The following is a 13,684-nucleotide window of genomic DNA, read 5'->3' as shown; positions in this document are numbered from 1 at the left end:
CGTCCGGTTTGGGGATCCTGCGAGCAGACCACGGTAAACTGAAGGACAGGGTCACGGCTGTAGAAGACACGCTACAGGAGCTGGTGCCGGCGTGCAAGTCATTGGAGGGGAGGCTGGTTCAAGCGCTAGACCGTATACAAGTCCTGGAGCGGCGGGCGGAGGAAGCTGAAAACCGCAGCGGGCGGAACAACGTTCGCTTGGTGGGGCTGCCGGAGAAAACAGAAGGGGATGACATGGTGGGGTACCTGGACGCCTGGCTGCGAACGGAGGTGGCTCCGGACGGGCTCTCGCCCTTCTTCACGCTGGAGCGGGCGCACTGTGTGCCGGCAAGACCCCCTAGGCCGGGCCAACCGCTGCGCCCAGTGGTGATGAAGCTGCTGCATTACAAAGACAGGGACTGGCTACTGCAGCGAGCAAGGGATGCGGGTCCCTTCCGAGTGGCTAACAGCAACGTTACCATGTTCCCAGATTATACCTTCGAGACTCAGAAGCTGCGTGCCTCCTTCTTGCCGCTCAAGCGAGAGCTGCGAGCCGAGGGAATCCAGTACTCGCTCCTTTTCCCGGCCAAATTGCGAGTGGTGGCGACAATAAGAAGGTGTTCTTCCCCACGGCGGAGGACGCCTGGGCGTGGTGGGAAGAGTACAAGGCGGGGACGGACGGAGCGAGACCCAGAGTGGCAGAGGAGCAACGATGGCAACCTGTGCGGAAATCGCGGAGGCTCCGGCAGAGGAAGCGGAGAGATGGACGGCCCACAGTCTCGCAAACTGATGAAGAGAGGAAGGCGGCCCTGCAGGCGGTGGTGAGCTTGTCGGGGGCGGCGGCGCCCGGTCGACCCGCGGGTCGGGCTCAGAGAGCCGTGTCACAAGCTCGGACACGGACCAATCCGAACTTAATAGGGCCAGGGGCCCGGTGGTGACCCCGCAGACCTCGGGAGAAATCGTGGAAGGCTGACGGAGGGGCCCTCCCGTGCGGCTGGAGTGCAGAGGCCGGAGGATCCGGCTCTTCCTGAGGATGAGCTAAGCTGCCGAAATGATTGGATTTTCGTGAGTGACTATGGGGGGGATTGAGGGGCGGGGGGACGGGATTGTGGTTGCCGCCCTTGGTACCGGGTCGCACCCTAGAGGCCCTTAAGGCCGCCGCAGTGTAGACTGCGGCTTCGGTGGGTGGTCGAGCGAGATTGCTCTTCCTTAAGTTTGGATGGGAGCTGCTTTTTCGAAGTTAGGTCCTGTTCTGGGGGGGTGGGGCTGAGAGAAGTTGGGGGGACTCGAGGCGGGGGAGTTGGAGGGGGGGTACAGGGTTCTTTAGGGGGAGGGAGGGATAGTGCCACGGACTGCGGCTGGATTTGGAGGGGTGTGGCGACCTAGCCTTGGACATGGGACTATGGCTAATACTGGAATGGTGAAATGTGTGACATGGAATGTACGGGGACTTCACACGATGGCACGGCGACATAAGATTCACGCTTACCTGGTGCGTAGGGGTGTTCAGATTGCGCTATTGCAGGAGACGCACCTAACAAACCAAGAGGGCATAGCGCTGCAGCGTAGGTGGCGAGGGCAGGTATTTAACACCACGTACTCCGCTTTTGCGAGGGGCACTCTGATCTGGATCCGAGCGGGGACCCCCTTCCAGGTAATCAGGCACACGATAGACCCAGAGGGCAGATATGTGGCGGTTGAGGGTAAACTTAGGGGTCGAGATATAGTACTGTGTAGCGTATACGTACCTAATACGGATCAGGGGCCGTACTTTGCGAGACTTTCCGGAGTGCTGGCCGGGTACTTGGCGGGTCCTATCCTACTGGGGGGAGACTTTAATTCAATAGCAGACCCCGCGCTTGATAGATCCCACCCGCCTCTAGCGACGCCCCCGGTACACCGGCTAGCGAAGCGTAGGCTTGAATGGCAGGGGCGGTGGGGCCTGGAGGATGCCTGGAGGGCTCAGCACCCCACACTGCGGGACTATTCATATTATTCGACACTGCATGACCTCCATGTTAGGCTAGACACTTTTTTAGGCTCCTCGACCGTGATACAATCAGTCGCGCACACCGAGTACTTAAACCGAACACTCTCCGATCATAATCCCTTGCTACTGACGCTGGACTGGGTGACTTAGATCTCGAGGGTCCCAACGTGGCAGCTAAGGCCTGAAACGATCGACGACCCGCCATACCGGGTGGCACTCGGGGATAGGATTACCCAATACTTTGACGAGAACAATGGGTCCACAGCGCTTAGAGCGATAGAGTGGGACGCTTTCAAAATTACTGTCAGAGGGCATTGCATAGGGAAATATGCCGGGGTGAGGCGGACTCTGTTGGAGGACCTGGACAAGGCGGAGGGGACGTTGAGGGCAGCGGAGTTGGCGCGGCCTGGCCACCCCGAGCGCCAGGAGGCGGTGAGTGCGGCGAGAGAGGCGGTGACGGTTGAAGTGGAGAGGCTCCGTAGCACGCGGAGGGGGACAAGGCGGGAACGCTGCTGGCTTGGCTGGCCAACCCCAACAAACGTAGCCAACCGATCTTGGCCTTGGACAGGGAGGGAGGCGGAGTGGTCACGGCCCAGATGGATATACTGGAGGGCTTTAGCACGTACTACGAGACGCTCTACAAAAGCGCGCTAGAGGGACGGGAGGAGGATATCGACGGCTTTTTGGAAGGACTACAACTGCCGCGACTTGACCGGGAAGACGCAGAGGCCTTGGGCGGAGATATTGACCTCGCGGAAATCAGAGGGGCAGTGAACCGAATGGCGCGGAATAAAACCCCGGGCCTAGACGGCCTGCCGATAGAATTTTATGGTAGATACTTGGACCAACTGGCCCCGCGGCTTCAGGAGGTGTATAGGGAGGCCAAGATGAGGGGTAGGCTGCCCCACTCTATGTGTGAGGCCCTGATGATCCCACTACTGAAGCCGGGAAGGGAAGGAAAGGACCCCGCTTCTTATAGGCCGCTGTCGATGCTGACGACGGACTATAAAATACTGAGCACCATTCTGGCGACCAGGTTGCTGAGGCACATGCCGAGACTGGTTCACAGGGACCAGTCGGGGTTCATCCCCGCGAGGAGCACCACTGCTAACATCCGACGCCTTGTCCGTCTCATGGGGGACCCGCAGGAGAATGCACGAACGCCACTCGTCTTATCCGTAGATATAGAGAAGGCTTTCGATAGCCTGGAGTGGGGTTACCTATACAAAGCCATGCGGCGTTTCGGCCTCGGGGAGGGATACATCGGTTGGACGAAGGTCCTATACGCCTCGGCGGTGGCGAGGGTGCGGGTGGGACCCCTGGTATCGCGCCAGTACTGCGTGGGTCAGGGCACCAGGCAGGGATGCTCGCTTTCCCCACTTCTATTTGCACTGGCAGTGGAGCCCCTCGCGGCGGAGGCCAGAACAGGCTGTTACTACAGGGGGTTGGACTATAGAGGGGCCCCGCAACTCATCTCATTATACACGGACGATTTGCTCCTGTTCTTGGAGAATGCGGCGGAGGCACTGGACGGAGCGGAGCGGCTTCTTGCGCGATTTGGCAGGCTATCTGGACTGCAGGTGAACTGGGCTAGACCTGTTTACTCCCGTTGCGACAAGGCGAGCCGCGTCCGGCGGTCCGCCCATTGCTTCATTGGGAACCTGATTGCCTTAAATACCTCGGAGTACATATATACCACACTGCCGCGGATATGCTGGAAGGCAACGTGGGGCGCTGTATCCGAGCATTGAAGGGCAGCATGTCCTTCTGGTCCACACTCCCGCTCTCGGTAACGGGGCGTATCTCGCTGCTGAAAATGATTGCATTGCTGCGCCTTCTGTATTATTTCCGCACGCTACCAGTGTGGATACCGGGCTCTGTTTTTCGTCAGCTGCGATCATTATTAGTCTCTTTCTTATGGAGCACAGGACGGCGCAGAGTTGCGATGGCGACTCTGACCCAGCCAAAAGACGAGGGGGGCCTGGCGGTGCCTGACTTTGAGCTTTACTATCTGGCAGCGCAGTTGCAGATCTTTACGCAAGAAGTGGCAAGGGTGTACCGGGGGCCGGAGCAGGACAGGGAGGGGGGCACCCCCAGACATGTACTGGCGTATATCACGCTACAGCAGAGGCTGGTTACCAGAGACTTATCCCTGGAGGAGCAGACGTTCCGGCAATGCTGGAATCAGTCTCAGCGTCGGGCTGGGGTGCGGCGCCCGTATGCGCCGGAGATCCCGCTGGGAATGGTAACGGCGCTTCCGCACGGCGGAGACTGGTCGGGATTGCAGGTATGGGAGGAGGCGGGCCTTCAAATGTTGGGTGACTTATATGAAGAGGGAGCGCTGATCCCTTACCAAACGCTGCAGGAGCGATTCGATCTCCCGAGAGGAGACTACCTGATGCATGCGGCGGTGACGAGGGCGATGCAGGCGCATTGGGGAGAGGGGCTCTCGGAACCCGCTGCATCTGCAGCCTGCCAGTACACCATGATGTCTGCTGGCACTTATAAGGCGGTGACGTGTTTGTACTCCAGGATGTTGCGCGAAACCCTGCGGCCGCTGGCGGCGCTAAAGGCAAAATGGGAGCTGGAACTACAAACTGAGATCCCTGACACTACGTGGGCGGGACTAGTGCGGAGGGCCAGGAAAAGCACCAGGAACGCGCGCTTCCAGCTGATACATTTTTATATCCTCCACAGGGCCTACCTTACACCGAGTAAACTTGGGAAGCATTTCGGGGTGGCAGATGCGGCGTGCCCTAGGTGTGGAACGGTGGAAGCGGAGCTCGGGCATATGTTGTGGGACTGCCCTCACCTGCGAGAATACTGGAGGGCGGTAGGCGACACACTGCCTGAGGTGACGGACAGGGACTTGCAATACACCAAGGCGGTTTGTGTCCTACACTGGTTTCCTCACACACCCAAAAACAAGAATACCAGCAAATTTATTGACATGGGCCTCCGGCTGGCCAAAAGGAAGGTGACGAGACTCTGGAAATCGAGGGCGGGTCCCACACACGAGAGGTGGGCCAAGGAGCTACAGAAATGGGCGGCGAGTGAAAGCACGCTTGGGTACCAACTAGCGACTCGCAGGGCCGATGACAGGGCGCTAGCGGCGGCCACCGCATGGGAGGGGTTGGTGCAGGCCCTGCGCAATAGCGTGATGGAGGAGGACGAGACGCCATCTCAGCCCGAGGGGGACCCCCCGGAGCAATCCACCCACACAAACACAGTGAATGGTTAAGTACTTCTGAAATGTACCCCAGACTAAATACTAAGGCCGGGAACAGTCGCAGTCGCGGGCGGGGGCACGGGTGGCGGGGAGGGAGGGAGGGGGGATAGGGGATAGGGATAGGGATGGGGGAGGGGCAGTGTTGAAGTGGGGGACGGGGGGAGGAAAACTCTAAAGCGGAACGCAGATGCCCTACCATGTTAGCGGCACAAGTACAGTTCACAATATAGTTCAGTATTATGGTACCCTGAATGTCGCTGCCCGGCCTCCGGGATGTGGGCTAATGAGCTGTGTACGGCTGTCTAAATGACCACGAGAAATAGGGCGCTGGTAAAAGCGATGCAGGAAAAGTAAGAATGTACGCTGCTGATAATACTGTTCTGCAATAAAAACGGTTTTATAAAAAAAAAATCAGAATGCTGAGTGACTTTGACTTTATGTTGTGCTGGTTACGTGTGTTTATCATCAAAAGATGGCTTTTTGTTTTTGTTTTGGATAACGTCCCTTATGTGTTCCTCACATTAAAATAGATCCTGTATAGAACTAGACATAAAGCAGAAACGGGTTTAGCTCCTGTGATTTTGTTCTGTTTGAACCCTTTAAGGCTGCTGCTGTTTTTAGATGCTTGTGGCGGCGCTATAGACTCGCTTTTGTTGACGTCTTTATATAAGAGTGAACTTAAAATAAAAACTATTACTTGGATTACTACCTACTCTTCATTTACTAGAATTTATATCATCTTATAATCGGCAACACATGTACTGAAATATCGCAACAGTCCTGCTTACTCTACTACTTAAAGATGGCCGCTGCTTTTATTATTTTTTCTTCTATTATGCTTAAGGCCAACGTCTATTCCCACTGCTCAATATGTGCTACATACCATACATAGAGCGTGGGGTCTAAAAACGTTTTTTCTCACGTGCTCGGTATATTATTTTGAATTTGGATTTTTGATATTATAATACAGAGCTAACTTTAAACTTAACTTGATATTTGGATTTTAACTGCCATTTAAAAAAAAATCTTTTAGGATCTGTATGATTTTGAATTCATGACATATGTATTGAAATATTGTAATAGATTGACTTATTATACTATTCAAAAATTGTCGCCGTTTTCACTTTTACTTTGTCATATTCAAGGTTCTGTTTTCACTTTTTCTCGTCTGTGCCTAAGGTCGGCGTCTATTTCCACTGTTCAATATGTGTTACACACCATTGAGCGTGGTGTCTAAAAACGATTATTCTTACGTGTTCGACATTGTATTGAAACATTGCAATGGACTCGCCTATTTTAGTATTCAAAGATGGCCGCCGTACTCTCTCTTATTTTGTTGTGTCCAAGGTCGTCATCTAATTTCATCATCTATCAGGTGAATCCTATTATGGAGCAAGTGATTTAAAAACGCTCGTGTGTATGCGCTCGGCTTATCACTCGGAACCATTGTCACTGAGAATCACGGGCCACCATGCCTCTCTGGTGAGTTCATATGAGGAATAGCTAATTTTCCTGACATAGAAATGCCCGCTAGGCTTCTACATTTATTAGTGTTGAGTGATCTAGTGAACTTGCTTATTCACTGTGAGTGCGGGCTCGGGTTTTTTTTAAATGACTCGTATTTCCATCTAGATAGGATATCGGTTTTTACGTTATTGTTCACGATTATCGCATTGCGCATATTTAATATAATGCATCAAACCATCTTCAAAGATGGCTGTCGTAACTCACTGTTGTTTGTTTAGTCTGAGCTTCTTCACTTTATACAAGCTCATATGATTTCGAGACTGATCTCTCTTCCTTTTTAAAAAAAATCATATTTGTAATGATTGAATTACACTGTGTTGTGTGATGTACGCTATGTGTTGGCTTGTTGACTTTACCATTTAAAGTTGGTTGCTCTGTTTAATTTAAACATTTTTTCATTTATTTCACTGTGCCTAAAATTCTCGTCGACCCTTAATTCCCAATAGATAATACTTTTTGCAGAGCGGTGAATCCAAATATACCAACGCTCTGGAGTTCGTTTGACTATTTGAAAATTACGTGATTACAATTACGGGCCACCACGTTATTCTGGTGAGTTCCTTTAATAAACAGTGATTTTCCTTTTAATACTGAATTATCTGTGGCTAAAATAATTAGTAGAAGTTGACATACAGATTACATGATGCACTTGTTGCCTTGTGGTTTGAGGCCACACAATACTGTACTGTTGTCTATTTAGTTTCTGCTCTCAGTTGTAAATATTTATCCATAAGAAAATCAAAAAAAATTCCCTGTCTATATATCTGGACATAAAGAATTATAAGGAAGCAATTCCTGCTCTTTAACTGTTTGATTACAAAAAGGGATGCCATTTGAACATACAGATATATCGAGTAGATATCAATTGGTTTCGCTACTATTAGCTACATATTTACTTTTTCTTCAGATAAAATTCACTATATATGAAGGTTTTTGAAACACTGGAACTCTCAACTATTAGTTTGAATTGTACAGAGAACGAACTTACATCGATATTTGAAGGTATGTGATTAATTACACTCAAAGAACTTATGATGAAAAATCTGTACTAAAAAACTGATATCTGAATAGAGTGTATATATGCTCTTTTCTTAAGCACACAGGCCCGCTAATATATTATCATTGCGTACTCTTATATAAATGTCAACCATTTAGTAACTAACTATCCTACTGTGTTGTTGTTTTTAAATGTTTTGTTTTGTAGTTTGTACACATATTGAGTTCCTCTCGGAATTAAAGCACACTTTATATATGTTTTTCTTAATAGCCCTGAAGAAGTCTCTGTTTAGGAGACAAAACGCGTTGGCTATGATTCATCATGCACATGAAAAAAGTGAAATAAAGAAAAGAATTTTTCAAAGAAAATTCCATCTACGTCTTCGACATTTGTCTGTAATTTTCGTTTATTGTGTAAATAGTGCTGAACCCTCTTGTGTTGAACACTCCACTGAACTGTTGCTGCATCTACAGCTTTGCTTGCTGGGTTTACACTGGACAAAATATGCCGTTCTGCGACATGGAAGAATGTCCACACTTTCACAAGAACCTACTGCCTCCAATCGGCACAAAGGGAGGATGCAGCGGTTGGACAAGCTGTGTTACGCCATCTCTTTCACTAAGGTCAGATTCTTTAGATTTCTTAAAGGCTTGTCTACTATTAGCTTTCTTTACTGTTATATTGCTTCCAGTGTTCATGCTCCTATGTTTCACGATTTATACTTTACTATGCTATAAGTTTTATATATATATATATATATATATATATATATATATATATATATATATATTCTCATGCTTATATCCGCTGTCTCTTTTAATATGATTATTGCTTTTAATGTTTTGTCATTACAATATTTCAAGGTCATGGATGTCCATTGGGAGTTTACGAATACATGTCTCCCTCCATCTGCTAACGACAGTACAATTAGAGTGCTGCTTGCTATTCTGATTCAGGCATGTGAATCTATGAAAGATACCCCAATACTGGATAAGAAAACAAATTACTTACCTATAACTTTAGTTTTCCAGTATTGGTATCTTTCATAGATTCACATGCACCCCCCCCCCTCCTCCCTGGGGAGAAAGTTCTCAGTGATTTTGGGGATACTTACTTCTCACTTGTGCTTGGAAAATCTGAGGAGAACTGGCTCCTGTTGGGAGTGTTCTAGAGGGTGCTGGTAGCTGATTGGTTGGAGCTGAGTTTTGGTCCTTTTTCCCATAAGGATGTAGATAGGCTACTAAGGTATAGCTTCTGGCCTATTTATTACTTATGGCACTACTTTTGTATTTTACCGTGGAACTCCCATTTCTGTGACGGGGAATGATTCAGGCATGTGAATCTATGAAAGATACCAATACTGGATAACTGAAGTTACAGGTAAGTAACTTGTTTTCTTCTCTCCCTCCAATACGCCTTATAATTATTCTTACAAATTAAATGATTAGTTTTTTTCTTTTTGTTTTTAACCTTCATTTAGTGGTGCTGACACGCTTCCACTATTATTAAGTGTAGTACTTACCATACTTCAGAGCTACTTAGAAGAATGCTACTGTTCGAGATACCATTACCGCATTAACTTATGTAAGTTTACTATTTCGAAGGCCATTTACGCAGCTTGTAGTATCTCTGTCCCAATCTCAGGAAGAAGCTGCCGCTAACTTCTCCACGTGCCTACAAGAACTTACAGTCTGGATGTCTAACAACTGCTTAAAGTTAAATGGCTTGAAGAACAAACTCGGGTTTTGGCTCAATAGCAGTAAGGCCAAGCCACGTATAGTCAACAAAACAAGAACAGTGCCAATGCTGCACTTAACTCAAAGAAGGTTTGAACCATGAACTGAATAAAACAGTTTCACTCTCAACCACTTTTTCCGTTGGATTTAATCCGCATTATTTGCATATAGTACACTTGCTTATTAGTTTGCACGGATACAATATAACATTTATAACATATCAAAAATAGAAAAAACAATACAACATTGCTATCCACATTACATATACAAATTTGAGCGACACCACCACTAGCATACAACAATCACTCGGACAAAAAACAGACAGACTCATCAATCATAATAAACACTGTTTGTCACAAAAAATATTAGTTGAATAAAAAAACATCAAGCCATCAACAGTTATAACTTGGCTCAGTTATGATATACTGCATTTGATTGTTTTGTCAATGATTGGCCAAAAGCGAAGAAAGGTCTACGCGTTTCGAATCCCTTCGCATGTGGGGATTCTCATCAGGACCAACACTCTCTGAAACAAAGCAGAAACAAAACTGAGTTTAACCAAATGACCCTAATTGAATACCGAACCACACACCTTATTCTGGCGTCTTACCTGCGGCTGATTGCACACAGAAGAGGCTTTCAACGTTAATAATAAATCCGTAAGATGCCCTAAAAGAAGAGGGAGTAAGAATCACGAAGATGTCACCTCTGAAAAACTATCTTTGACATGCATGAGCGGGCTATGGGGGCAGTCTTACTTGTCAAGCTGATGTAGTGTCAGAATGGCGTTTCTGTCCTCTGGCGTCAGAATCTGGTTTTTTTTGTAAATGCTGTATTGCCAGTTCAGCAGTCTACAGGTCTTCTGTGCAAAAATTACTTTTGCGGTTGTTTGTATGTTCTAAAACAATGAAATGGCCCATAGTTAATCATGCTTCTTAGCGAATGTAGCGTTCTATCTAGTATTACGGGGCTGCACAGGGCAAGAAATTCTTACCTGAAGACGATCGTTACAGGGCAGTGAAGAAATCCTCAGTCCGTGCGTCTGACGCCATTGTAGTAGCATTTGAGTTTTGAATAGTGGATTTTCTTGTTTTATGTCGTGAGCAGCTGGTAGCTGCTGGTGTTTGAGCACTTTGTTTCTTACATCAGTAGTATGTCAGTGAGCGATACTTTTGCATACAGTGAGGAACACATACTGAAGTTGATTAATGACCCTCCATTGTTTTCGTCCGCCGCCCTGAGCACAACAGCAAAAATTAATAACGAATCCGACAGACTTATAAGACTGAAGAAAAAACAAATTCGGACAGACCTACATGGGCATTTTCTAATTGAACATCTGAGGGCAGGAACCATCCCAGGAGGCCTTCAGATACGCAACGTTCCAGTCATATTCACAGATGATCCAATTTATAAAAAAGGATATAGTCAGATTGAAACCAAATGTAGCAGGGATCTAATGGTTCTCACTGTTGAGACAGCTCAAAGACTTTCTAAACAACAATTGGAAGAAATTGCCAGCCTTGAGATTGAAATCAAATCCAACCAACTCATCACGGATTCTAAAGCACTCCTGGACAAAGTCGAAAAAGACATTCTAGAATTTAAAGATTATTCAATCAACCAAAAGGGTAATAAATTTGAAAAGGACAAAAATAACTTTTCACTTGAAAAAGTCTACCCGTATCTGCAAATTGATTTTTATTCAAGACCAGAATCTCGCAGATTCCTACCAGACTATCAAGGTAGATCTAGAAACAATTTCATCACTTTCTCCGAAACGTCATCTTCATCGAGTGGTAGTGACACAGATAACCCCAACACTCGGGGAGATTTCAATAGACGTGGCAATTTCCAACAAAATTTCCAACAGAATTTCCAACAACCGCCTTTTTTAGGAAGAGGCCAGCGGAAACCGCGAGGCAGGTCCAGATATGCCAACCAGCCATGGGAAATGTCTACAAGACGCCAAAACTACAAGAACTAAAGACTTCATCTACTGCCAATGTGTTAAAATCACACGAACTAAAGACTTCATCTATTTTCAACTTATCAGATAAAATTCTGACAGAGGTAGAGTCCAGCGCATTAGAAAAGGGTCTGTCCTTCGTTCCATCTAAAGCAACCAACTTCGTCCAACTCAAAACAGAATTTATTAACCTGCGGCGGTTGCATGGCGTCCTTGCTCGCGCACCATTCCTTCGTGAGCTGGCCATCTTGGTGTCCTTGGACGCTACCATGGCGTTTGATACCCTGGAATGGCCATACATCTGGGCAGCATTGGCGAAGTTTGGTTTTGGCCCGGGGTTCATCGGTTGGGTAAAATTGCTCTATGACAATCCGCTGGCACAGGTAGTGGTCAACGGACGGGTATCGGCTCCCTTTATCTTGGGCAGGGGCACCCGACAGGGTTGTCCGCTGTCGCCTCTCCTATTTGCGCTTTGTTTGGAGCCCCTTGCGGAGTGGTTGCGATGGGAACCCTCGATGCGTGGTCTTAGATGGACGCCGGAATACGAGGACCGGGTCTCCCTATACGCGGACGATATACTCTTGTATCTTGCATCGCCGTGCAAATCGCTCATCGTGTTGGTGGACGTTTTGAGCTCCTTTGGTCGCAACTCCGGATTGGTCATCAACTGGGCTAAGTCCTGTGTGTACGTTCTTTCCGGGGAGGCCCCCCCCCTTCCGCGGGGGTGCCCTATCCAGATTGCGACATCGGGATTCACTTATTTGGGTATTTTTATAACATTGGACCCAGTGGCCCGCTACGAACGGAATCTTCTCCCCCCCCCCCCTCCAGCGCCTAAGGGCGGATGTGGCGGGTTGGCGGCGGCTGCCGCTTTCGCCACTTGGCCGGGCAGCGTTGTTCAAAATGATGTCGCTGCCCCGCTTTTTGTACGCCCTACAGAACACCATGGACCTGGTGCCGGCCCGTTATTTTCGGGAGGTGGAGTGTCTCCAGCGTCGATTGTTTTGGGATGGGCGGCCGCGGATTGCTCTTGCCAAACTAACCCTGCCATGGTACGATGGGGGGGTCGCCCTCCCGGACATTAAGCGATACTACTGGGCCTCCCAGTTGGCTGCCGTCAATCACGGGATGTATGGCCCTGCTTTGAACCCGGCTTTTGAGATGGACAAATTGCTATTGCCGGGCGGTGACTATAATCGAGCATTATACTCGGGGTCCCTCGATGCGCGGTTGACGGGCCAGACGCGGGTCGCGGTACAGGTGTGGCATGCAGCAAATGCGGCGATGGGGTGGAGGGATCGCTTGACTCGGGCTACACCACTGTATACATCTCAGCGCTTGGGCTATCTGTATACTACGAAAGGCTTTGAGAAGTGGGATACGATTGGTATCAGCACGGTAGGGGATCTCTGGACGAAAGGGAAATTCAAGACGTTCGACATGCTGAAAACTGAATATCAGTTGAATGATAGGGAATACTATCGGTATGCTCAGGTTCATCATGCCCTGTGCTCCGTGTTTCCGGACGCGGCGGCTATTCCAGAGAATTCCCCGTTGGAGGACAGGGTCTTGGACGGCCATATGCCGGATAGCACCATTTCGCTGATCTACAAGAAGCTTATTAATGATCGGGTGGGTTTGCTGGCCTCATTGCGGGAGACTTGGATTGCCGACGGTTTGGAGCTGGACGACGAGGATTGGGTGTCAGCGGTGGCCTCCCCGAAAGAGGTGGCTATCCCGGCCCGATTGCGGTTCGTCCAGCTTAAAATACTCCACAGAGTGTACGTCACGGGGCCTGGTTTGATGCGTATGGGATATTCGGTGGATGGGTTGTGTAAGCGAGGCTGTGGGCTACTGGGGAGTTTCCTCCATATCCTGTGGGAATGTCCGGAGGTGACTCGGTTTTGGTGCAGAGTGCATGCTGTGTTAGAAGAAGTCACGCATGTGGCCTTGTTGCCGGAGGCACGGCGTAGTCTGTTGAATGTCTGGGAGCCTACTGATTACAATGCGACGCAGACGCAGTGGGTGACTCTGGGCTATATGGTAGCGAAGCGTGACATTGCACAATTGTGGGGCTCCCAGAGGCCGCCCACGGTCAGCGAGTGGAAAGACCACATGGACTGGTGTATGTTCAGAGAGAAAACGGTGTACGTGGCGAGAGGCAAGCCTGGCAAGTGGAGTAAGGTGTGGGGTCCTTGGAACGCCTATCGCGGGGATATATGTGCCCCGCCTCAGACGCGTGAGATAGATGCCGCGCT

General features: G+C 48.9%; 1 protein-coding gene across 3 annotated transcripts in view; it reads left to right on the top strand.

Moving 5' to 3' along the window:
* Positions 1 to 6,480: 6,480 nt before the first annotated feature.
* LOC146833380 (uncharacterized) overlaps positions 6,481 to 13,684 on the top strand; it is a 59,297-nt gene continuing 52,093 nt past the window's right edge. The window contains exons 1-4 of one of the 3 annotated variants that reach the window (XR_014960224.1): positions 6,481 to 6,679; positions 7,171 to 7,276; positions 7,632 to 7,726; positions 7,992 to 8,344. Coding sequence is in view for 1 of the 3 variants with exons in the window: in XM_085600067.1 (XP_085456193.1) it covers positions 7,648 to 7,726; positions 7,992 to 8,344 (432 nt within the window). In the remaining 2 variants the exon portion in view is untranslated. Of the gene's footprint in view, positions 6,680 to 7,170; positions 7,277 to 7,631; positions 7,727 to 7,991; positions 8,345 to 13,684 lie in introns of those variants that run through there. The other 2 variants (XM_085600067.1, XR_014960225.1) reach the window with 2 other exon arrangements.

The sequence above is a fragment of the Triturus cristatus genome, chromosome 4_2 (genome assembly GCF_964204655.1).
Source record: "Triturus cristatus chromosome 4_2, aTriCri1.1, whole genome shotgun sequence".
NCBI classification, from domain to species: domain Eukaryota; kingdom Metazoa; phylum Chordata; class Amphibia; order Caudata; family Salamandridae; genus Triturus; species Triturus cristatus.
The sequence above is the reverse complement of the archived record's forward strand: the minus strand, read 5'-3'. Positions and strand labels throughout refer to the sequence as shown.